At 35.8% G+C, this 27,828-nt stretch overlaps 1 protein-coding gene across 1 annotated transcript in view; it reads left to right on the forward strand.

Moving 5' to 3' along the window:
* The window catches only part of LOC122804411 (putative N-acetylated-alpha-linked acidic dipeptidase), a 2,922,358-nt gene that overhangs the window by 1,787,463 nt on the left and 1,107,067 nt on the right, over positions 1–27,828 (forward strand). Inside the window, exons 11-12 of the mRNA XM_044074242.1 lie at positions 6,225–6,292; positions 6,445–6,545. Coding sequence (XP_043930177.1) covers positions 6,225–6,292; positions 6,445–6,545 — 169 coding nt within the window. The remainder of the gene's footprint in view (positions 1–6,224; positions 6,293–6,444; positions 6,546–27,828) is intronic.

Below are 27,828 nucleotides of genomic sequence, written 5' to 3' on the forward strand. Positions count from 1 at the left end.
TGCATGTCTGAACTGCAGGAAAACAGTAAGGGATAATATAAAAAATATATATCTTATTCAAGCTAAACCTGGTACACTGGATATCAACCACTGTACAAGGCAGAAGAACTGAAAACTGGAAGGGGTAAAGGAAATATTCACCAATAATGTTGTTGTGAAAAGTATGTTTTTAGAGTCAATAAATGAGGTTTGGTAACAAACCAGTTTGTCCAGGGACATCTTCAAAGGGAGAAGAGTTAGACAAATATATTAGAGGGAGTTAAGAGGGTAGGAGGGGATGAAAGGATTAATTGAAATGAGGAATGATTGAGAGGAGATGAGGTAAGGGTGGGGCGGAGCTTGAGGGATTTATGCAAGTGTAACTGGGTAAGGAATCGCATTTTGGCGTGAACTTGCAACCTGCCCTCCCACTTTTTGGTGAAATAGTGGGTATTGTGGTTATATCAGTCTGGGTAGTGCAGAGAAGAGGGACAGGCTTGCCCTCTTCTGTTACCCCTCTGGAGTTGGATGCTCATTTCAGTGAGTTGGGTAAGGAAAGTGAGTAGTTAGAGACTGCTTGATAAATAAATACATGAGCGGAGGTATGGATGCTGCTTATTGGTTTGGTTTAATTCAGTAAATGGTAAATGAAGTGAATGATGGGGAGCTGCTTCATAAGTAAAATAAGTGAGCAGAGGTAAGGACCCTGCTTATTCGGTTGGATGTGTAATTTGACAAATGCCATATGAAGTGAGTGGTGGGATGCTGCTTCATAAGTAAAGTAAGTGAGTGGAGGTATAAATGCTGCTTACTGGATCAAGATGAGTGAAGTTACACTGTCCTGATTAACATTACATGAGGGTGTATGATGGGATTAAAATCAGCTATACTATGTTTCTGCTGTAATTAATGAATATCAGTAAACAAAGTTGTGTTTATGAAGTTTAATAAAAGTCATCAAATGTCATTCAGTGTGATGTGTTTATTGAAGGGGACCGGGACAAACAGTTTTCTTTTACACTGCTACAAAGCTGTGAGTTGGATGTCTGCTAATGTCCTCATTTTGAACAGGAGATGACAGAAGTGAATAGACACCACCCACATCCTTAAAATAAAGATGTGGGAGGAGCTGCACTAAAAAGTCATATGTAATTCCAGAAATGTGCACAAAGCCTGTCTTAATCCTAGAATTTCTTAAAGTGAGTTAATAAGTGTAGATATTCATGTGTGTATTTCTGTGATTATTTTGCGTCTAAACACCATACACACCACCGCACGATAAAATTTCACTTATATGCTTGCTTTTGCTAACAAATATATTTTGTACACCTGTTGTAAAATTAAACACCATCTACTGTATTTTGTAAGGGGATTTCCAATAAAACCAAGTCTGTAAAGCTGAAAAGGTACCCTACATTAGGCCAGAGGACAGACAGTATTGTTTTCATGGTACAATGATCCTTCTTGCAGAAGTAATAGTCATAACCAAAACTGATGAAAAATGCAAATATCCATTTTCATTGTAAGAATTTCATTGCTGAGCTGAAAATACTTCAGTAAGGTAAACATATTAAGGAACATTTACATTTTAAGCTTTCATGCATTTATGAATTTTGCCACTCAAATATAGCAGTGGAAATACTTTTTCTTTACTAGTAGATGTTCAGTACTATTAAAAGCCATTGCAAGTCATTGCCACAAGACAGAATATGTGGCATTATTTGTAGAGGAATGTTTCATTATGCAGAATTTCTTTTATAATTGGACTGACACTGATTTTTTTCAGTCAGTGTTAGCTGCCCTCCCTAAAGAGTTACATTAACTAATGACATTATCAGATGCCCTGGATTGCATCTAAGTGTAATTGGGGATAGAAAGAGCAGGCTACTCAACCTTTTAGTAGCATTTGCACTCTTGGGCTTATTAAGGAAATAAAATTAGGTTGCTAAAGCAATCATGTGCTGCTACAAAGAGCTGATTTAATGCCATGGATAAGAAAAGCTTATTCTGGTTTCAAATATGAAGGAATACCTGTTACACTACGAATACAAAATCCAGTAGTAAAAAGTATATTCCAGCTCTGGTGATGAATTGTGTGGCTGTAAAAGTGCTGCCAACTGTACCCACTCATTCCTTTCTAATTTTTTGGAAATATTATTTCTTTCAGATGCACGTTGGTAGCCCTTAAAATTGACAATTGGTTGAAAAGTTAGCAACACCTATCAAGTTGTTTCACTTGTGCAGAAGCTTGATGTATATCTACGATGACTGGGACCATGGTTCTAAAACAAACTTGGAAAAGTGAAAGACAGTCTGTTTGAGAAATATTGAATTAATTAAGTTGTTGCATTTTCCCAAAGAGCACAAATAGACTGATTTCAGTCTATGAGTGTCCTACAATCCAAGCAACTGTCATTTTTGTGGCAGCATAGTATGTTTTTGTTTGTGAAGTAATGTATGCATACATATATATATATATATATATATATATATATATATATATATATATATATATATATATATATATATATATATATATATATATATATATATATATATGTCTGTCCAGATTTGTTTGTGCACCTATACATGTCTGTGCACCCATACATGTCTGTGCACCCATACATGTCTGTGTATGTATGTTCATGCATTGTGTTTAGTAGAAGTGAATGGTGGTATCAGTGCAGGTTGCTTCTCCACTTAGCAAAAAATGATCTTTCTCCCTTACCAGGAACGTCATGGTGTCCACTAGTGACTCTCCTTTCCTTGCTAAGTAGAGTTTCAGTGGCTAAACAATCTGTTTTGCTTAGAAACCTACACTTTTTGACAGCATATCTTAAGTGACATTATGATGACTGGCTAATGGAAACAAGTTAAAGGCCAGCTAAATGAAATGGAACACAGATGTTCATGTCTGAATGACTGAAGGTAAAGAATAAATAATTACAGTTTAAATGTATTGCAATGCTAGGCAAAAAGCAACACCATTAGAATAAAATCAGAAGTAAAACAATGGAGAGAAGAAGTCTGCTAAAAATTAACATCAATAAATAGGAATGACAATTACATTAAAACGAGATGTCAAAAACTAAGGTAATAACTGACCTTTTGAAGCAAGCCACAGGGGAAGAACATTTCAGAGGCACTTTGCCTTTCAACAAAAGGTATTCGTGCTAAAGTATTCCAAGATTTATCTAGACAAGTCTAGCAACCCCAGGGAAGATGAATGTAAAGATGTAGCTGTACAGGTCTAGGAACTTTTTCACATGGGGGTATTTATATCATGTAGGGCTAAGTAACCAAAATCCAGAATGTAAATAATTATATGAGAGTTACCTGGCATAAAGAACAGGCTATAGCCTTGATAAGTAACCTAACTGCTAAATTTTGCATAAGTTGCAAAAACAGAAAAGTGATAAGACCACTCCAAGGTTCTGATGGAAGTAAATGTTTGACCCATGAAATGTTCCACAGATTAGAACAAGATGATAGGACAACATAAGACACCTTATCTCTGAGTGTCAGTCTGTTGTCAATGAGAACACCAGAATTCCTCAGCTTCTTAACAAACATCAGTATCCACCACCTTTGGTAATGGAAGAATTCGGGAATAGGAAGCTTAATTGACAAAGCATATTGTGAATAGCCATGGTACCCTCTTAGAAGTGTTAAATTTCAGGTGATTACACTTCATCCAATTTTTGATGCATTCCATGCCCTTGCTTAGGGAGTCCACAGCAGGCAAATCATCCTTAGTAAAGGAGAGGTCAGCATATAATATTAAAGGCCTCTTCCTGTGAATTAACTCACCCAACAGAAGCATATCTAGATCTAGATCTACATATGTATTTTGCTCTCTCTCTGTATATATATATATATATATATATATATATATATATATATATATATATATATATATATATATATATATGTATGTATATAAATGCATGTGTAGATAGATATAGGTATCCATCAAATAACAAAGCGCCCAATACTGGAGGAGATGGAGCAAGTGGATAAGGAATGAACACCAGAAAATCTTTGTTGCGCTTGGAGTTGAACTAGTCTAGGACAGTACCTGGAGCCCCATAATAATTATGTAGATTATCTCGTAACACTTTGAGGTCCATTTCATCAAATACTGATGAAAGATCAAGAAGGACTTTAATGCAGTAATAATGATGATCTTTAGCCACGGTGAGGTCATTAATAAGCTGAGTAAAGGCAAACATCCTTGTTATCCCTGTTAGAAAAAATAGAATGCAGTTGGTCATAAACTTAAAACTTCTAGAAAATGAAATCATGCTGTAAATAGCTTTGCAGTAACCTTAATGATATAGGGAAATTAGAAATTGAGTATTGATAACAAGTGTCTCAGTTGAGTCTTTTGGTCACAGAGACTTCCTCCAGAACCGATGGAAAGGCATTTTTCAAAGATGAAAGGATGTTTTGATGAAACATAACCCAAATAAACCAAGGCGAGCAATGCTTAACCTAGGTATGTGTGGGTCTAAGCTGCAGCTGGCAGGTTGCATTTCTGAAATAGTGGAGATGAGGTTACTGTTATCTGGTTTATGTAGGGTTACCACCTGTCCCACTTTGCGAGGGACAGTCCCTCTTTGGGCAGTTGTGTCCTGACAAAAAATATTAAAAATGCCAAATGTCCTGAGATTGTAGGACATAATTATGTCCCATATTTTATGTAGTAGTTGCATAAAATAGTTATTTCTGTATCTAAAATACCTAAATGTTATAAGAAAAAGAATAAGCAACTGAACTGCTACAAGAAAAAGCTTTGATTTAGGCAAAAAAGTTAAGTTCTATCCTTTGTACTGACTGTGGGTATGTGTCGGCCTGTAAAATCTGTTGTGTGTCCCGAAAATGTCCCACTTTGGCCATTTGAAAAGGTAGCAACCCTAGATTTATGTAACTCCATTCCAAACCAAAGGCATTGTCTCAATCTACAATATCTAATCTTTTTGAGTTTATTGTGGAGGGAGCACACTACTTTTGTTACTGCAAGGTTAGTTCCAAAGAAGTAAAAGGCTAAGTCACCGTCCTTAAAATAAAACATTAGTGTGTCCATCAGAAGAGTGCAACTTGTTGATTCAGAGGAGATAGGACCCCTCTAAACAAGAGCACTGCTTCTCTATAATCAATCTCAGCTAGATAAGTAGTACAGTACATAGAAAAAAGTGACATAATACTAGCATATTCATTTGTACTGTATGAATAAACTTTTCATCAGGAATTCCTTTTATTCTTTTTGTTATCCAGGTGATGGATATCCAAATAAAAATATGTATTGAGATGATGATACTGGTTAACAGAACTGCATGCAGTTGGATAGAGGTTATGCCATCATTTTAAATACATTTTTTGCAACTATGAATATTTTGAAGAACTATAGAAACTCTCATGACAATATGTCATTGCCAAGACACTATATTAGATATATATGGAAACTTTCACAACAATATAATCTGCATTCAAAGATTTCTATTTTCTTTTCTGGGTAATGGCCTGCTTGTTAATTTCTGTGTTTGCATTTATAGGCAGTTGAATGTAACTATTTATTTATTTATTTATTTATGTATTTATTGCATTTGTTGAACGTGAAAGTCCACTGGGCTTAGGAAGAGCCCATTTTCAGTGGAGGCCCGGGGAGAAAAGCTCCACAATATTGCATACAAAACAATTAAAAACAAAGTAGATCCACTGAAAAATTGAATACAAAGTTGAAATGTAAAATACACAGATATAACAGTGATATCATACATCAATTATAAGCAAATGTCTTGGTCTGTTAGAGAGAAAAAGGTTAATACATAGGATGAAATAATGTAGGAGGTTATTATCAGTTGGAAGAGAGTGATAGTAGATGAGAACTAGGATATTTTAGCACTGTAGCATCTAACCAGCTAAAGACATGTTGACTATCATTTCTGTTGCAGTCAAAATGAGAGATTATAAGCCTGCGTAAATGTTTTATGCATGTCCTCCTTTATAACTTTCTTGCCACCACTATTTTCTCGAAATGTGGATCACTTTACTATAGTCTTCCATTCATCATTTACATAAGTAAGTAATTTTATTATTCCCAAACATCTTCATAAATGAAAAGCAGGCAATTACATGAATAAATTCAATTGTTTGTATTTCTCAATGCTATACTGTTAAGCAAAGTTAATTTAGGTGCTTATTTATGTTACATTAACAGTCGTGGTCTTTTTTTTTTATTTTAGGAAATGCAAGCTTTACTGCTTCTGTAACTCCTAACCTCCAGAGCTTGTTGTATGAAGTTACAAAGAAGGTAACTATGCCAAACATATAACAATGAATCTTGCATAACATATTTAGATTTTCTGCAATCAGACATGCATAAACTTGTAGTTTCAGCATTTCGTGAACATATTTAGTATATAGTTTACTTTAATGACCTGATTTTACAAAATTTCTGCCTAGGTTGAAAATCCAAATCGGGATGAGTATACAAATGGCAGGAAAACTGTGTTTGATACTTGGATGGCAAATATTCCATCTAGTTATGATCCAACTATCCCTCAGTAAGTAATTATTGGACCTGTAATTGCATGTGTCATAATTATTATTATAAAATTGGAATAACTATGCAGTTCCAGTTATTAAAATAGAATTGAATGTGTGCAATACTGTATTGTCTTCAGCTGAATGCTAAATGAATAACAATAAATAACAAATAAGTAATAAAACGCTTCTGTGCCACTAGACCTTGCCAGATATATTTATTTTCTCTAAAGCAAGGTAATATTTTTCTGTTGGATCATAGACGTCCCCCTTTTTTTTTTTTTTTTTTTTACGACAGGCTGTTTAGTTCAGTATATGGATTGTGAAATACCTTTGTGTTTTTTTTTTATTACAGATAAGTAATAGAGGTAAATTTAAATTGTTACTGTTTAAATATATTTCTTATCATGCAGCCCAGGAGTTTACTGTTGGTTCACTTTGACAGTTTACATACTTACCGATTTTGAAGTAGAAGAATACATAGCAAAAAAGCAACTTTCAGAGTAGTACAAAAGCAACAGGGTGAAGATTAAAGGGACAGAATTAGGGTGATGCAGTGTTCCTGAGCAAACGGTAAAACAACAGTATGTGGAACACTGTGCATGACTGCAGCATAGCAGTTAAACAAGTTGTTTACTTTTGTTTTTTTTCATGGAATAATCATTCATTTTCAAAGGTGAGATACAGCAGCACAAGAAAGTTAAGTGACTAGCTCAGAGCACAAAGCATGCAAACTGGGATCTGATAAGGCTCGAGTATTACAAATATTATGGTAACACCTCTTTTCACTAGTCTGCATATTATACTGCAGATTAGATGATTCCAGCAGGAAAACTGAGGGAGGTGGGCCTCTTTTAGAAATGTCACTAGCAGTATGCCACAGTCATATGTCCCTTGTCCCCTTTTATTTGGCATCTACTTCTTCAGTGGGAAGGTGGGTGTGAACGTCCTTTGTCTAACCAGCTGTGCAGATGATTGGACATTTTGAGCCATTATTAAATCTCCTGTTGGCACTCAGATCTTCCAAGAAAGGGTTAACCTTGAAAGTATCAGGTGTGCTGATGATAGACCCAAGCTCAAAAAAATTAGCATATCTTTTCTGAGAAACAAGACTATCCAATCATGTGCACACAAATGTTGTCCTTTTCTGTGCTGGTGACATAGAAGGCTAAAGCCCTGTCTACTGCCCAGACACCCCAAGTTTATATTGTAGCTTGCATGCTTGATGGCACAGACAGGGAGGATGGGCCTGCTCATTCAAGGGGGGGGGGGGTGATGGTATGTGTACTTAGGAATATCTTTTGTGTTGATCCATAGCAGAGACTGTGGAAGCACAAAGGGTGTTGTCCATGGAGGAGGGTAGGTCAGGGATTTGGCTTAAATCACACAGAGAGGTGTGGTAATACACCACATAGCCCATTTTACTTATTTTCTTGGGACAATATGGGCACAGACAGTGGGAGGACCCTTAGGAGGACAAATATTATTCAGCAGCAGTAGGAGCAGCTACAGAAAGACTCAATCACCTGACTGGCCCTGAACATTAGTCAGCATTAGTAGGAGTTCTGTAGTGCAAGAAATAGCAAATGTCTTCAGCAAATTAATTTAGTATGAAAGGAGTGTAACAGATACATATTCAGGTAAGAAGCACTGTTTAAAAAATACAAAAAGGCAACACTGTAAGTCTTGAAAGGAAGCTTGGCAAGCAGGTCCTCAGTGATAATAAATGGGTAGATTTAATGATTATCTGGTAACATGTGAATTATAGTAGTGCATGTGGTGGTAACCATATTAGATCTCAGCAGAGACAATATTATTCAGTGGCACAGAAACTACCATATTGTATGACCTTCTATATCACTGTTGCAGTATTCTTTACCACAGGGATCTACCTGCCTATGGTAGCCCAATGCTTGGCCAGTATACCAAAGCCTTATGATAGTGTACATCACACATATGCACCCCACATAAGACGTAGGACATAAAAGTGATGTACAGACACAGTTGCACAGTATGTTTTTGCTGCCAATTTGAAGGTTATCACTTGTCAAACTGAATGCCTTGTTGCTGTCCTGAATACTTAGCTGTCAGATAAGTTCCCCATTGTTTTTTGTTTTTCTTTTCTTTGGTCTTGTATTTTATTTTACATACTTAAGGAGTTCATGTCAACCAAAAAGGGAAAATGTCAATGTAGGAGGCAGATTCCCCATAATGATCATCATAAACAGTGTCTCTTTTGTTTGGGTGCTTCCTGTGACCATACCTCTTGTTGCATTTGTGCCTGTGTCACTCAGAAGCCATTTGTCTTCCCTGGCCATTTATCTTGAAAAACAACATCTTAAACAGTTAGCCCAGGGTAACATGGTGGAATCCATTAAGTCTGAGATACTCATGCTTGGTCAGAAGAAGGCCAAGAAGTCTTGGCCAGATTCTTTAGCTGTCCAGCCTCCACTGGATGCCCCTGTAGAAGTGGATAACAGTACTGTAGGCCATTTGAAGTCTGAGATATTCTCTGAGGCTTTGCAGGTGTCTGCTCCAGACACTGAGGGGAAACTGCAGTTGATTATCTTGGAAGATCCTAGAGGGATTCCACAGATATTGGTCAGGGAGAAGGTTCTGGGTACTCTTACTGAATCTCACCAAGGGTCAGAAGTTCTGGTGTTTGTTAGGACTGACGTCCCTTTCAAGACAAACAAAAGATAAGCCATGTTTCAGTCTATCCTAAGGATCCTCAAAGGGAATTGCAAGAGTTTCCTAAGGCTTGTTTATTGCCTTGATGGCCCTGAAGCAACTTCAAGCGGTTTTGGTACCTGCTCCTCCTTGGACCTCTACCCCTTTTAAATTGTCTAGGGACTGGATTCCTCAGATGAGGATTCAGAGTCAGATGAGGGGTTCTTGACCTATTATTCACAGATGCCTTCACCTTTGGCTTATGGTTCTGATGAGGAGGAGTCTGTTAGCCTTGAGTCTCCTTTTGAGGAATTGTCCTTTAGGGACACAGTTGCTAGGATGATGGAATATTTTAAATCGACACTCCTAAACCTTCTGCAGTTCCTCCTGTATTGGCTCCCTTGTTAGACACTTTCATTGCTACTTCCAAGTCTCCTGATTCTCAGCCTTCTTCTCCTAATAAACCTGATAGGTTTTATAAGGTCCCTGAGATTGGCAATTTTATTTGTGTCCTTCTGCTGATCCTGCTATGATGTCAGTCTCTTCTGACAAACATTTAAAGCTCATGCCTTCTTACAAACTATTGCCTTCTGAAAAGGATAGTAGGACAATGATGAGGATTTGTAAGAAAGTTTGCATAGCTTCTACTTTTAGGGCTGTTAATTACCAAACCCACATGAGTAGATATGCTCTGGCCTTGATTGCTGAGGCTTGCCAGGTTATTTCTGACCTTCCTGATTCTGAAGGCAAATCTTCTGCCGTATCTATTTTAGTTTTTACTTCTCAAGTGGATCATCACTCTATCAAGTGTAGCTATGATGCTGTTGATGCCTGTTCCAGGGCTACAGCTTTTGAGTCTGTCATGAGGCATTATTCTTAGCTTTGTCGCTAGTCTTTGCCTTAAGACATTAAGACCAAGTTGTTAGATGCCTCCTTGATAATAAACATCTTTCTGGGACTGCTACTCCTGACTTAAGTCTCTTTAAGAGAAAGGCAAAGCCTTGCAGGACCTTAAACATATTTTGTTTCTCCTATCTCTATGTTCCAGAGGAATTATCCTCCTTGATGTACTTTTTACAGGCAGCCTCCCCAGGCCTCTAAGGGCAGGAAGAGTGGCAGGCGAGCCTACTCTGCTAAGGCTTCTCAATTGTCTGTGGCCCGGAAGCTTCCATTATCTGATAAGCCTGCTTCCATTTGACAATACCCCCACTACTCTTAGAAAAGTCCATTGTTCCTTCATCTTTCCCTTTGTCTTCCAAAGTGGTTCCTCATCACTTCAGACTCTCGGGGTCTTTCTATAATCTATCAGGGTTAAATCATAGTATTCCTCAACCTACTCTAGAGCAACTTCCTCATTTACCAGAGGTCCTAGGGTCCATGCTGAACCAAAGTACCATTCAGCCTTTTCCCCCTTCCCAGCTGGGAAAGGGGTTTTATTCCAGAATGCTACTGTTTCCTCAAAAGGAGGGCACTTAGAGACATATTCTGGATCTCTCCCTGCTCAACACCTTTCTCAAGGTCCCCTCATTTTGGATGCTTACTCTACAAATCCTGTTTCCTCCTTTATTACCCCAGGCTTTTCAAGTAGCTTTGAATATGAAGGATGCTTAACTCCATATCTCTAGTCACCCCCTTTTCAGGAAGATTTTGTGTTTCTCTGTTTCTTCTTCTCATTTTCAGTTCTCTGCTTTGCCCTTTGGCCTCTCCACTGCCACAGGAGTATTCACAAAATACCTAGCTCCTGTGATTGCTTTCTGCAGGCTTCAAGGCATTCCAACTTTTCCTTATCTAGATTACCTGTTGCTTCAGGCATCTTCTCCCGGTCACCTGTTATAGGATCTGGAGTTCATCATCTCTCTTTTCTAAAGTCTGGGGTTCACTATCAACTTTCAAAAGTCTGTCCAGACTCCCTGGTAGTGTCATGTTTATCTGGGATGAAGGATTGAGACAGTGCCTGTTGGCCTTTCATCCACCTCCAAAAGTTTTGACCGCCTTCTTTCAACCTCATCTTCCACTGACTGCCATTCCAGCCAAAGAGTTCCTTTGGGCCCTGAGATTCATGGCCTCTTCTATTTCAGTGCTTGCTCTTGCGAGACTACATATGTGGAATGTTGAATGGTACCTCACGGTGGTTTGGCTGCAGCATTACCACCTTCTGGATTTCAGTGTACCTCTCCTACCTTGCCTAAAAAAGGAATTAAATCCAGGTCTACCCTTTCAGCTTCCAGTCCCTTTTCAAGAATTGTTCATCAATGCATCAGACATGGGGTGGGGGGGCTTCCTGTCATCACCTGAAAGCTCAGGCTGCCTGATCTTTCCATCAGGAGTCAGACATTATCAACATCAAATATATTAGAGCTCTGATTGTGGCCCTTCAAGTCTTTCACCTCTTTGGGCCCCTTGAAAGCATACACAGACAACACTACAGTGATGTGGCATGTCAACAAACGGAAGACACAAAATCTTACTTCCTCGGCAGGATGGCTCTTCAGGCCTCAGAGTTGGCTCTCAGTTATCAGTGAACTCTTCAGGTTCTTTACATCTATCTAGTGACAGACTCTTTGAGCAGGTCCAAAACACAGGCTCATGAATGGATGCTTCACAGAGATGTATTTCTGGGCATTGTCCATTGGTGGGGTGTTCATCAGGTAGATCTTTTTACCTCCCTCTGAACAGGCAGCTCCCCTCTATTCTGTACCAGAGTGCCATGCAATCTGGCATGGAAGACAAATGCCTTTTCTTTTCCTTGAAAACTGATGCTATTTTATGCTTTGGCTCCCTTTCCTCTTCTTCCAAGAATCCTGCAGAAGATCCAGCTGGACTCCCCAAAAATCTTGCTAATGACTCCCTTTTGTCCAAGACAGCATTGGTTCCCCTCTTAATACATCTGGCCAGGGTCAATCACCACAAGTTACTTCATAGGTTGGACCTCATCACAGGATGAGGGGTATCTCATCCATCCCTACTTGTCCTGTCTTCAACTGACACTGTGGCTGATAGGATTTTGATCCCTTTCAGATACCTCTTTTCTAAGGATATCCTCAGGTTTTTACAGGATGCAAGCAAACCCTCAAGCAGAAAATTTTATATCTCCAAGTGGAAAATATTTTATGTCTGTTGTCATGGCCATAATCCACACCCTTTTTCAGTGGGGGGTTGATTTTGTCCTCTCCTAGTTGTGTGAGCTGCTCCAGTGTGGCTTGGCCTATTCTTCTGTGAAGGCCCATTTGTCAGCCATTTCTGCTTATCTGCCCTCGAGTCCTCCATTGGCTTCTTGTTTTGAGGTAAGGCAGTTTCTTAAACATGCCCTGCATCTTAGTCCTCCAAGGAAACCTATTCCTCTTCCTTGGGATCTTAATTTTGTTTTGGAAAATTTGGCTCATGCTCCTTTTGAGCCTGCAGATTCTGCTACGTTGCAACATTGTACGTAGAAGACTGTCTTGTTGCTGTTGTTACTTCTGCTCATAGGGTTTCACAGCTTCAGGCCCTTATGGTCATCCCTCCTTTTTGTTTTTTTCACTGGGACAGGGTGTCTCTTTATAGTAATACTTCTTTTATGCCCATGGTAGTAAATGACTTGTCATTGAATCAATCAGTATACCTCACAACTTTCCTTCCTTTTTCACTTCTCCTCAGTCTGCTAGTGAGAGGGTCTTGCATACCTTAGATATGCACAGATAGCTCAGGTACTATTTGGATAAAACTAAATTCATATGTCTGAGCAAATATTTTTTTCTTTTCATCCCAGGAAATTGGATTTGGCTGTTTCTAAGCAAACCATCTCCTCCTGGATATCTAAGGCCATTTTCTCTTGTTATTCTTTTCATGACAAATCTTTGTCTACTTCTGTTACAGCTCATTCCACTAGGCCTCTTGCCTCTAATGGTGCTTTCTCCAAGGGGATAGACACAAGTTTCATCCTTGAAGCTGCTACTTGGTCCTCAGTCTATACCTTTACTAAGCATTATAAGTTGGATATGGTTTCTAGGGCCAAAGCAGGTTTTGCTAGAGCCATTTGGTATGGGTTTGTTGAGAGCTTCTCTTAGCCTTGCACCTCCCAATCTGTTTCTTGAGCTTTTGTTACTCTTTCTGCACTACAGAATACTGCAGCAGTGATATAGACGTCCATAGTACACTTGTATAAAATCTTGCTATAATAGTAGCTGTCATTCTCTTCACTGCTGCAGTACTTGCTCCCTCCTTCCAACCCCCTCTTGTTTGTTCTGGTTTTCATTTTGGATTCCCTTATGGTTGAGGCTCCCCACCCTTTTACTTTCTGCCTTTCCTCCTTCTGGATGTGCCTGGATTCCTTTGTCCTATGGACACTTCTCTACTGGTGCAATTCACTTCTGGGTAACTGCATCTGTACATCACTTTTATGCCTTATGCCCTGTGCAGGGGGCATATCTGTAACGTATGGTGCGTACAAGATTATAAGGCTTTGGAATACTGGCTGAGTGTCATGCTGCCCTTGGTGTGAGATCACTGTAGTAAAGAATACTGAAACAGTGAAGAAAAGGACATCTACACAATAAGTAACTAGAAAACATTACACCTATGTAGTATTGCTCTCGTTACAAAGACCTATTGTTTACAAAAAAGAAATAAGTAACCCTTCTGTGGGAAGACACTGTGAACCTGAAAATATATGATGTAAATATTTGTGTAAATGTGCATTTATTCAAAATATTTTTTATTTTTAAGTACAGTCTTAAGAGTTTTGCTGCACATAATTTCAGCACATTATTTATGAAGATGTTATCATTGATACTAGGGGGTTCAGTGTTAAGGCATGATTGCGAAATTACTTCCCTGTGCTCATTTAGGGTCTCCTTGTATCTCCTCTAGGGTTTTGGGCCACTAGATCTAATACAGCAAGTTTCAAATTTCTAGTAAGAAACGCATGTAACTGTGTGCCTGAACAGGGCATTGTTTTCATTGCTTCTAATGATGTCATAGTTATGTTCATAATTTGTTTTCCTGAGTGTTCTTTTGGTTTTGCTAACATAAAATGATATGCAAAAATCACAAATGGCAATATAAATCACTCTCTAGAATTACAATTGCATTCTTTAGTTAATTTAATAGGGTGTGATGCTCCCTTATCACTATAATCAGCCCCTTGTTTTTCCCCATTTTCTACATGAGGTATAATGTTAACTGTCACCATCTCTTGATTCAATGTCTCACTCCTGCCTTCTTTGACACTCATGCATGACTGTCACAGATTTTCTGTCACACAATCCATCCAATTCTTTGCTGGATGCCCTTGTTTACTCTTCTCTTCTTCCTGTCTGTCTTGAATCTTCTTCGCCAGATTGACTTTTGCTTTTCTGCACATGTCCTAATCACTGTAATCTGTTCTCTTTGATCTTTTCTGCAATTGGAGCTAATTTGGCTTTTGCTCGTATGTCCTCATTTCTTTGTCCCACAATGTGCATCCTACCACCCTTCTCAGGCACTTTATTTCCATCACCTCTAGCTTCCTCATCTGCTGTGCCTTTACTGTCCAGGTTTCTGTACCATACAGTAGTATTGGTCAGACCACTGTCTTGTATACTTTACTTTTCAGCTTCTTTGGTATTCTTCTGTCATAGAGTACACCAGGGACTCTATGCCAGTTGGCCGCAGTCTCTCAGATTCTAGCTTTGACTTTGTCATTCAAACTTCCCTTCTCCTCAACCACCCCTCCCAGACACTTGAAGCCTGCTTCACTATCTTTCCTTCTACCTCAACTCTCAGCTTCTTCTGATTTCCCCAATTTGCTAGCATTACCACTGTCTTATCTGTGCTTAGTTTCATCCCATGTGCCTTCAATTTTGCATTCCATTTCCCTATCGTTTTCTGAAGTTCTTGCTCACAGTATGCCTGTAATTCCACATTTTTAATATAACATATATATATATATATATATATATATATATATATAACAAAAGACCCCTTAATAGGTATACTATCTCCTTTTTAGATATATGGGCACTGGTTACAACCACCACACTTTCTGGTGCCCTTAAAATTTAGTACTTTACTTATCTCAGAATTATGAGCACCTGGCTTAAATCTGTTCTTTAGGTTTTTGCACCCTTTTGTAAATAAAGCAAGAGTTATCCCTTAATAGGGCATTTATCTCTGTCAAGTATAAGAAATGTTCCAATGTTGTGTAATGTTATTTCTTACTAGTCTTGAGTTCAGATGGTATTCTAAACTCATGCAGCAATCAAAACCCTGTTCATTAGTTAAAACCTTAGGAGCTGATGCTCTTCGCATCCCTTTGCCCAATAAACATGGAGGTTTCACTTTCCTGTCCCTACTAACTTCAACTTTAATATTGGACAGAAGATCTATGGGGTAACCCCTATCAGAGAACATAGCCAGAATCTTATCACATTCTTTCATAAACACGTTATTGTCTAAAACCATTCTCACCAGCCTTAACTTCTGCTCCTTAACTAAACTTGTTTTCTGTGTAATAGGGTGAGAGCTGTTAAAATATAGTTTGGCATTACAAAATGTTTTCTTCCTTTATAAAGCATAAGAAAAACCATCACCTAATACATAAATCACTGGACTGGAAGGCGGTGATTGAAAAAAAATGATAAAGGGGTTGTGGATTATCTTGTTAGGTTTTATGGTCCTAGCATTGATAACACAAGGGACATAAAAGAGATGTACAATTGACACTGGTGGGGTGGAGGGGAGATTTAAATGTGGTCATAAATCCGGATATGAATATGCTTCTGCAGGGTAGAATCAGATCGCCAAGGCTGACTAGAGAAATACACAATAAAATGGCAAAATTCAATTTAGTTGATACATGGAGAATGTACTACTCAAAAGAGAGATATTACTGCTACATCTGTAAGTGAAATAGCAATCAGACTGAACATGTGGCTGTAAGTTTGGGGGATGGATAAATCGTTTCTAGGCAAACAAGAAAGACAGAGGGTTGAAACTGAGTGTTAACTGGGGATTCTTTAAGCTAACCTGTAAGAAACAAATTCAATGCATAAAGGAAAGACTCAACTGTAAAATTAATTTGAGGATCAAAACAATAGAAAATAACACAGAAGGAACATCTCGTGTGGAGTCCCTATTAAATTGCCGAACGTTTCAAATTTCGAATGTCATATGGTCGACACCATACGATCGAACACTGAAAAGTTCAAGGTGAAAGGCAACAGCTCTGTACGCACAGAATGGGAAAATTTCCCTTTTCTGCACTGAAGTGTTGTCGGAGTTGGTATATTTAAGTAGGGGGGTGGGGGGATGCAGGGCGGGGCTTGCCAATTGGATAGGGGAGGTGTTTGCTTTATAAAAGACCTCCTTAACAATGCTCACAGATTCTATCATTTATTGACCTTAAATATAAATCTGAGGAGACTAATATTACCTTGTGGCAATACCTCCAACTCAGATTTCATTAGCAAACCCATCCCATGCAAGGAGCCATACAAAGGCTAGCCTCTCACTTAGGTTGACAATAAGTTGTCTAGATTATACACCAAATCATTGGGCAACATGGAAAAGATGCTAGTAAAGAATAAACTGAAATACAACAATATGCTAAAATCAAACATCTCTACGTAGGAATGAAATCACTGTATGCAATTCTTGAATGATAATTAATCACATGTATTAAGTAACTTCACAAAAGCAAAAATAATCTTCAATTGGCAATGGACACATATATAAATAAGGCCAAGACAGGGTTCCAGAGATGATAAATGTTGGAGATGCCAGGGAAGGGAAGCAGACTATCTCTACTTAGTTTGGGCACACCTCCCATCTGCTTTTATTCACAGAACTTTGGCCTACAAGTCATCAAAATGTAAAAGAATGATGCTGAGCAGAGTTAAAATATTTATAGATTACCTTTAAGCAAGTACAACTGAGATATCAAATATAGTAGATTCAGCAGGTAAAGTGATATGAAATTTGATGATAAAGTTATTCAAAATACTATGGAAAAAGCTTTTGTTACCTACTTTGCAGGTATAGAGGAGATCAATCAAATGCAACAGCAAACAGGCAAGTGCAAAGACAAACCAGGCAGTGGTATTAAGTAACAGAGGATGTAGTGCGTTTGCACCAAACTTTTCCTGATGTACAGAAGGATATGGGTTCATAGGTTCATAGGTTCATACTAGGCTATCTGCCCTAGGGCATTTATAAGCCTAGCCAGAGTGTGTTTGGCTTTCGCCACCCATTTTAAATTAATTTTGCTATGCCTTTTTTTGAGGTTAGTATACTGTGCCTCTGTCTAACAGTGACACAGAAGTGATAGCCGGGGTAAACCTACGATCTCCCATCCACTCATCAAGATTCCTCTTGAAGAGAGTCAATGTGGGACTCTGCCTAACTTGGGCTGGGATTTTATTCCAGAATGAAGGGAGCCTCTGGGTTATGAATCTGTCCCTCCAGCATGTCCTATTTATTTCAGTGCTGAGGTTCAAGTCTCTCGAGTGCGTAGCTCGATGGGATTTGGATTTTTTGAGGTGCAGTATGTCCATTAATTCTGGGTTGGACATGGCTTTATACGTCAGGCACAGATCGCCTCTGAGCAGGTGGTATGCCACTGAGTAGAGCTGGAGTTTCTTTAACTGGGCAGCATATGGCATCTGTTTGAGCCCTTTGATCCTCTTGGTGAGGTACTTTTGGGGTCTTTCCAGTTGCTGCAGGTGTCTGGTAAGGTACATCCCAAAAGGGGCATTGTACTCAATTATGGGCTTGATGAGGGATGAGTAAAGAGGTACGATGACCTCCCCTGATCTAGATGTGAATCCCTTCATGATTAGGTGGGCTATATAAAATGTTTTTCTAACCACTTTGGCCACGTGGTTGTCAAATGAGAGATTGCTATCAACTTGGGTGTTTTACACTTGTATGTTATAGCTATACAGAATGAAGTTAGAACTTTGAAGTTGACATTTCCAGGTCTTAAGGGTCCTGGGGGTCTTAAACAAATATTGCACTGGTTCAGAGTGTATTTAACCTTAATGTTGTAATGTTGGAAAAGGTTGAATCATCAAAGAGTTTGATTTGTTTTAATGGTAAAGGTCAGGAATCTGCAGAATGTTTGGGAAATCATTACAGCTAATAGATAGTCACAAAGGTGACATTGTAAGTGTTCAGTAAAGCAATCTTGGATAACTCCAAAGACTTGATACAATACTAATTTCAACTCTTATCATTACCCTGACTTAGGAATGGGGTCCATTCCTGTAATGGTATTAAAAACCTAAAACACTTGGAGAAATTAAATCCAAGTAAAAACACAAAGGCAACAACCATGTGGCACTGTTGCTAAAGTTAGTGGAACGATAGCAAGGTTAAAGAAAATGGTCTCTCAAAATAAATGTGTTGACTACATAGAAAATAATCATAGATAAAATATACAAGTTAAAAATATTTTCTAGAAGTGCACTAAATGGTGATGGATGACCTTGAGACCCTGAAAATGTGCCAGGGTAAAATGGACAATGAAATTAATACTATGACTAATAGATTGTTTGAGATTACTGAAAAGATGTAAAATGTAAATGAGTCTGAAGGTCTGAGTAGAATGTTATTGGCAGAGTACAAGAACAGGTGTCTGTTCTCAAGCGAAGTATGGGTGACATAAAACATCAGATAGATAAACAATATTTTGCTTTGACTGAAATAAAAAACGATCTGCATTAGTAAAGAAAATGCAGGCATCTGGCAGTTTCTGACAAACTCTATGACTGTATTTCTCTCTGAGTTAGAAAATAAGGATTTTGAACTGAAAAAGAACATATCTTGTGTAAGAATAGAGTGCACAAAACAAACTGAGGTATATAAATATCAGATGGCTATATGTGAAACCAGCTCTTAAGAAACCATGGAGCAACAACTCAGGCAATTAATGGTTCAGAGGAAAGTTCTACTGAAAGTCTCAAAACATTGGTACTTACTTTATTTCTTAATATTAACAATAATGCCTTAGCAACCAAAGAGCCACAAATATAAACAAAGGAAAGTTGTAGCAAAATGGGTAAACCAAGTAACTCAATGCAGAAGGTAGAAGAGTGTGATAAAACTGAAAGGTAGCAGACTGATGCTCAAGTGAGCCACAAAGAAAAAGTCAAACAGTATGGGAAGGTATAGACAAAATGGAGTCTGTTCAAAAAGAACCTTCTATTTAGAACTTGAAGTTTGTTGTGAATGAACTGAAAGGAAAACCAAGCAAGATCCTTGTAGATTATTTGACTCCTTTTGTAATGCAATGAGGACTCAAGAGCTAGGTGTTCATTTTTCAAATCCTTAGGCAACAAATGGAGATGAACTAAAGTTTAAGTGAGTTGCTAATGTGCCAGCTTACAGCTTGTAAAGTAACTGAAAGTGGTTTACCAAAGACTGTCTGATGGTAAAGAAAAAAAAAATTGTTTGCAAAATACAACATGAGAAAAATTGTACTGCTGATGAAAGCACTGAGCCTTGAAAGTTGTGTGCATGAACTTGTGAACAAGTGTCAACACCTGCACAAGAAAATGAATCACTAAAATATAAGCAAAAGCAAGTGAATAGTTTAGGCAAATGCAACTTGCCGCAATACAAATGGTGCATGCAAAGATTTGTTTACAGAAAGATATTTGCCTACCAAGTACTACCACAGATAAAAGTGTCAGAGTTATGTCCAGAATTTACACAGCCAGTTAAACAGTGTGTTCTTTTGCAAAGTGAAGGTGCAGAGTAAATTCATACTTTAGTGATTGCTCTGCTCTACAGTTGAGAAAGTGTTGTTGAGCTGATTGTATATATGCAATATTGCATGGGGTGTGTCAACTGCTATGGTGAATAAATATCTCATGTAAAAGGAAAGTGACTTTAGGACCATGGGAACATCAGGAAAAGGGAAAAAGCCTTCAAATGAAAAAGAGTTACACACAATGTACTTAATAATATTGTTGAGAGGGGCACTCATACTAAAAGAAAATGTGAAAGTGAGGAACGTAAACTAAAATGTGACACTAATGAAGTTAATTGCTGTCTCTAAATTTGCAAATATAATATTTCCAAAATATAGATGGCAGATGTACCCATGGCAACATGCCATATAATGGTGTGAATAACAGCTTGAATAATATGAATGAAATCAGTTGCAAAACAGTGAACCAATGCTTCAGGACTGAAAAAACCCAGTGCCAGAATAAATATTTATACATCTGCTTTGGGAAGTGTTGTGTCCCTTCTAAAGAGTTAGCAAATAGCAGGAATCAGAACTGTGGGTGTCAACAATGAAGGAAAAATGCAGCTTACATTGAATGCAGGCAGTGGATAGCTTCTGACCTATGTTAAAAATAGTGGCTGGGACCATGATGCTATGATTGAAATGTAAAATGATCGCATGAAAAACATGCTGCCTCACAAGACACTCATAACATGAAAAGAGAAATTCCTCTAAAGCAGTTTGATGAATTTAAGATGGAGACATATGAGCTGTTGTAAGACTTGAAAGTTAACAAAGATATTCTTCACATGAAGGAAAACTGTCAAGCTATAGTCAAAAAGCTGACCCTTCCAAATAATGAGGGTATGCTTTTTTGGGTTTAACAGTATCACTATGAGCAAGCAATATATCAAAGATAGCTCATTGCCACTAAGACTCTTAGCCAGCCAACATGAGAGCCAGCAAGCCCACACCATTCAAATCCCCAGAACTGAGCTGTTTGGATGATGTACTGACCCCGAAATGTGTTACATGTGACACACCTTTGAGGGATTCTTGAAAACATTTGACTCACAAATGTCCAAAGTGGAGGTGGAGGTGGAAGTGGAAAAATCTGAGTGAAGGAAGCCATGGTCCTTTCCCTTAAAGGAGGCTGTGAGTAACCAAGGATACGAGAGAAGAGGAGTGCTTAGGAGGTTAAGTTTTAGCAGGTGTGTGAGTCCAGATGAGAAGGTTTGCATATCAGTAGCATAGCGCTTCATAAACAAGGACTGTTTTGGATGAAAATCAACCTGAAAAATATTCACAAGGGCAATTCTTTTTTTTTTTCAAAACAGGTTTATTGTTTTAACATATAAGAGAAATATCATAACAATTTTATACAAGTAATTAAAAATAGGTATTATTATAATATTCAACAAAACAACTAAAGTATTTACAAAGACATCCACTACAATCAGATCAATTAATTAAACTAAAATACCATGCTATTGAAATTAAAATTTTTTTAACAAATTTTGTAAATTATCCCATACAATAAAATAAGATGTTTTTCTGTTTGTTCTAGTCCTAATTGTGTTTATTTCCATATGGCACACTATATTCATAACATTTTAAATTCATTGAACGAAGGAGGTGTATCTGAAATCCAATTTCTAGTTATTATTTTCCTAGCCACTTCTAGAATAGACCATAACAAGGGAAGCTTAACCTTTTAACACTTTGAGGTACAGGTGTGTTGAATAATATAAGAGATTTAGAAATAATGAAATTATCTGTAAAAGAGCCTGCAAAAATTCATTAATTGACTTCCAGTATTCTTTCAATTTTATACAGTCATAAAACATATGAGCCCAGTCAGCATTAATTTCTACATTACATCTCTTACATAGATTATCTTTATTATTTATTTTATTCATCATCAAAGGTGTATAAAAATATCTATGTAAAAATTTCCATGTATAAAGTCTCCAGACAATGGAAGACGTAGTTCTATAAGCAGATTCCAATATATATTGTTTATCTTGTTGATTTGGTGGGTCCCCATTAATAGAAGTGAAATAATTCCAGTATGAATCTACACTGTAAAAAGTTTCTTGTCTGATAACTTTATGTATGTATGAAAGTTTATCTTTATCAGAAACTTTATGTTGTAAATTTAATATCAAGTAATCAGTCAGTGTTGGAATAGATTCTTTAACAGTTATAGACATTAAATCTATTTTATTAATGAGATGTTGTCTAAAGGTCTGAACCTCTAACCAGCAAGTTTCTCTTAGATCAAATTCTTGTTTTAAGAAATCTAGATTTTTAACTTTATTATCAGATATCAACTGATACCAGTACTTTAGATCATTATCTATAGCTAAATGAGTTCCTTCAGAAGTAGATGACAAAAGCATACCCTGAGTATACATTATAGGAAATACAATAAAATTCCATTCCCTATACTTAGGGTGCATGAATATAAAGTTACGATAACTAATAATAATATTTAATGGGTAACAAACCATATGTTTAGGTGTAATAGGTGAAGTACAAAATTCCTTTAGTAACCATAACATGGAGTTATTTACAATCATATTTTTATGTGTTAAGGAGATTTTCATGAAGTGTATACTAATTAGCTCCCAATAATCTTTCCATTTTGTGACATATGACTGATCTATTAATAAAGTAATAACTTTTACAATAGAAGATATAGTATATAAATTAAAGTCCGGAAAAGAAATACCCCCTTGAGACCAGCTATTAGTATGTTTCTTTAATGCAATCCTAGGTCTATTAGGTGCCCATAAGAAATTTAACATTAGTGTGTTCGGTTTCTTGATAATTATTTTTGTAGGTGGAAGTATTATTGATTGTATTAAGTATATAATCTTGGGGAATATTATCATTTTAATAATTGTAAGTCTCTCCTCAATAGTAAAAAACATATTATTCCAGGTATTAAAAAGATTTTGTATATTAAGAAAACAGGTATTATAATTATTATATATAATAGATTTAATATCTTTAGATAGTATTATACCTAAATAAGTTATCTGACCTGAATTGGGTACATATTTAGTAAAATCACTAATGAGAATATTTTTTCGTGTATATATAGGTAGTATTTTAGTTTTTCTTCATTGAATATTAAACCAGAAATACTTTTAAAATTCATCATGTTATCAAATAGAGACTGTATAGAAGAATTAGATCCTGCTGATGTAATTAGAACATCATCTGCAAAAGTTGAATTTTGGATGTTGTATTTTCATCTATTTCAAAACCCTCTGTGTCAGTACTGTTTCTGATCAAATTAGCCCAAGGCTCCATTACTAAAGTGAATAATAGTGGAGAAAGTGGACATCCTTGTTTTGTACCTTTAAGAATGGGTATTTTTTGTGAAACATATGTTCCTACCTTAATATAAGTCAACGTTCCTTTGTATAAATGTTCAATTAGATTTACAAATGCATCCGAGAAGTTTGTGCACTTCATTAAGGTAAACAGATAGTCCCAACTTACTGAATCAAATGCTGAACTTATATCAAGACTAATAAGTGTTAAATCTTTCTTTTCCTATTTACAAAATCTATTAATGTTAAAGTTCTTCTTATATTTTCAAAAGTATTTCTATTTTCAATGAAGCCTGTCTGATCTATATCTATAATGCCGGAATGATTGTCTTCAATCTATCAGCAAAGATATTCATAAACATTTTATAATCAACATTAAGTAATGAGATGGGCCGATATGAAGAACATCTAGTTGGATCTTTATTAGGTTTTAAAATTGGCGAAATAAATGTATATTGCCAAGATGGGGGGGGTTATTAACTCAGTTTGGGCCAAAATAAAAACCTTATGTATTAATGAATATGTATTTTTAGAAAGGATTTTATATATCTCTGGTATAATACCATCATTATCCGGTGCTTTGTTTAATTTAAGCTTATTTATTTGTGTAATAACTTCTGTATATGAAATATTCTTGTCCAATAGTTTAATCTGTTGTTTATTAAGCTTTTCATTCATATTTGTGGTTATAAACTCCTTTATTTTATCTTTAGGTTCCATGTTAATATTATTATGGTTAATTTTGTGAAAGTGATTTCTAAATTCATCTAGTATTTCTGGTATACTAGAAACATTCTTCTTTTTCCTTAGAGAAAAGATTTCTTTGATATGGTTTTGTTTATTCAACCTTTTGTTTTATTTTTAAGTCTATGTAAGTATTTGGGGCTTATTGAATAAGACAAAACTTGTATTTCTCTAAAGTTATTTTAACTTTATGAGTTAAAATTTCTTTGTATTTCTCATTTAGTTTGTTTATTTCTTCAATAACTTTCTTGTCTATAATATTTTCTTTATTATTATGTTTATAAGAGTCTAATTTACTTTGAATATCTAACAATTCCTTATCCCAAGATTTCCTTTTATTATTATACCATCTGATACTTTGTCCATATAGATATGATTTTAAGGCATCCCAAACATAAACAATGGAGACTTCAGGAGTGTTATTTATGTCTAAAAAATGTTTTACTTCTGAAAGTATATATTCTTTATAGTCTTTTAGTTGAGTTAAATATGCTGGTATCCTTCTGATCTGAACATTATGAGTATTTTTTATCATGAATTCAAAAACAATTGAATTATGATCAGATATAGGACATGAAATAATTTTGGAATTAATTAAATCTGTTACCATCTGGTTAGAAATAAAGACCCTATCTATTTTTGAATAAGTTTTGTATCTGTTAGAATAAGGTGTAAGGTAATGATTTTGAATCTATCTGATTATTAATATCATTCAAATGATAAGAATTAGCAAAATCCTTTAAATGTTTTGCATTAGATGTAATTCTTCTCTTTCCTATAGTGGTAGTATCACTTTCATGTAGTATACAATTAAAGTCACCAGCTAAAATAATATCTCCTATAGAGAATGATATGATCTTATCAAGATGATGTTTCACTGTATTAATACCAATTCCAGGTATCCAATATACATTAATTAAAGTGTAAGTCTTCCCATTAATTTGTATTGTAACCATACAAAACATTCCTTTGTCATCCTGATAAGACTTAATGGTTTTAGGAATGGGCATACTTTTATTCCATAAAATAGCCACTCCTCTTTTTCTGAGTGTGCTCTGAACTAACCAATACTGTATATTTGTTTGTGGCTAGTTTATCAATATCTTTTTTTTCAAGAGATGGGTTTCTTGTAGGAAGACTAAGTTGGCCTTATGTAAATTAATGTATCTTATTAGGCTTGCCCTTTTACATGGATTATTCAATCCATTAATGTTTAAAGAAATTCCTTTTAAAGATGTCATTTGGCATTTTTAAAACTTAAGAATCTTATGATCAAAATAACAAATAACAAGATAAGTAATGTTACATCTCCTCCTTTAGGTGTACCTTTAAATATAGCTGTATTTATTGAATCTCTTATGGGATTTCGTATAGGATTCAATTTTGTTTGTAGTGACAATGAATGTACAAAATATATTGTGGATGTCAAAACTATATACAAATAACAATGAACAAGTGAAAATAATGTAAGGATTAAACCTTGCATCCAGCCTGAGTTGTAAACTCCAACTTAGAGTAGTATTTACCACTCAAGTTAACCCCTACCCTAAGCAGCAGTACGTCAGCTACCACCTTATCAATTTAATACTAGTTATATTTAACTGAAGTTAACAGTTTTCAATTCAATTATCTAGCAAGACAAGACTACACATTTGGTAAAACAGCATCATATAAACTAAAATAAACCTTTTTTTTTTTTTTTTTTAAAACTGTTCATACTACTATATACATCCATGTAATATAAAACACTTGTATGCAAATAGCATTCAAATAATCTTGATGTTAGAAATCAAGAGGAGAGAAAAATAAGTTCTAACATTCATTTAAATCAAAAACTTTGGCTAATATGATTCAGACATTACATATATTAGGATGCATCTATTTTCTGTCATGTAAATACAGTTAACAGCTTCCAAAAACCTTGAATTGCTTGTATATGAGCATTTACTCAAACTCATTATTGCCAATAGAATAAAATATTGTATGCATAGAAATTGTTATAAATCATACTTCATAGTTAAGCAGATTCTCAGAAACATTTATATACATATCTACATACACACACACACACACACATACACACACACACACACACACACACATATATATATATATATATATATATATATATATACATATATACACGCATGCACACACATATACACATATACATATATATATACATATATATACATATATATACACATGCATACACACACACACACACACATACACATACACACAAAGACACACATACACATACACACACACACACATACACACACACACACACATATACACACACACACATACACACACATATACACACACATATATATATATATATATATATATATATATATATATATATATATCTGATCTCACTAAGTTGTATCTTTACTGAGCACCATCTTACATTGCTGTCCCTTCAATAAATCTGTCTGCTTTATACAAAATAATGCACAGCAAACACATTTTAGTAACCAGATTTTACAAACATGCTATACTACTGCTTTAAAATATATCACATGACAATTTCTTCCAGTATAGAGTTATAAAATTATTTATGCTTGTCAATCAGATGAATTAAATGAGTTATAGTAATGTATATGTTTTGGGACATAGGTTTTAACATATTATTAATCTGCTATTCCTGTATCTGTGATGTGTCAGTGTGATATCTAGGTCAAAGGAGAGACCAGCTGCTTTCAGCTTCTCTGTGAGAATTCTGAGAGTTGCAGCTTTTGAAGTAGCTCATGGACACTGTGCATGAGACAGCCCACATCCCAGATTGTCTCTCTTAACATTTTGGCAGGAAACTTATTAAAAACTAGTGACAAACATTCATTTAGCAGTGTAAATGCATCTAAACATGACAAAACCTTCACAATGCATTCTACAGGTTATTACAGACTCTATGTAAGTGAAATCAAGCCCAAAATTATTAATAAGTAACAAAACTCAACATTTTTTCCAACTCAACTCCTATGCTAATCTTATTATTTACTGTGTCTATATGATCAAAAGTATTTCTATATATTAATAAAAAAGAAAAAGAGAGTAGAAAGTAAAAGGGTGTAAGGCAGAAATAAAAAAAATGTAAGAGAAAGCTATAAGAAGTATATACAATAGAATATTACTAACTGTTTATATTAATAGAGTTAAAATAAAACATATTATTTACTATTATTTAGTTCTAATTATTATTAGTTAAAGCATGACAGATTATTTACAAACAAGCATAAGCAGTGTAATCAAGAAAGTATAATTAGGTAGTGTCATTCCTGTATCTGTGATGTGTCAGTGTGATATCTAGGTCAAAGGTGAGACTAGCTGCTTTCAGCTTCTCTGTGAGAATTCTGAGAGTTGAAGCTTTTGAAGTAGCTCATGGACACTGTGCATATCAGCCCGTTCATTGAAAGGAAATATAAGGTTTTGATACCTATCTTTATGTTAATCAAATATTATATCTCCTTAAATTGGAAGAACAGACACTCACTTTCTTGGGAAGGTTTTAAAGATATAGCTATTAAACACCTCAAGGCACATAAATACTTGTTCCACAATATTAAGCACAAGCCAATTATTAAGGAATTTTGGGGAATCTTATCTGATCATATATTAAAATGAATACTTTCTTTTCGTAGATACCATTAGATTCTACCATGCTGTTCATGATGCATATAGCTTATTCTGGGCAATGTATGACTGTATATAGTTTCTGTTTGGTGTACATGTCCTTTATGTAAATACTCAATGGTTTTGTAATGTTTTCTGTTTTTTTTTCTCTCTTTCTGTACTTTTCTTTTTTGTAGACATTCATGTAAATGTATTTACTGAAAATTTGCAATAAAG

The sequence above is a fragment of the Protopterus annectens genome, chromosome 6.part0 (assembly GCF_019279795.1).
Source record: "Protopterus annectens isolate FY-2018-M chromosome 6.part0, PAN1.0, whole genome shotgun sequence".
Classification (NCBI taxonomy): Eukaryota; Metazoa; Chordata; order Ceratodontiformes; family Protopteridae; genus Protopterus; species Protopterus annectens.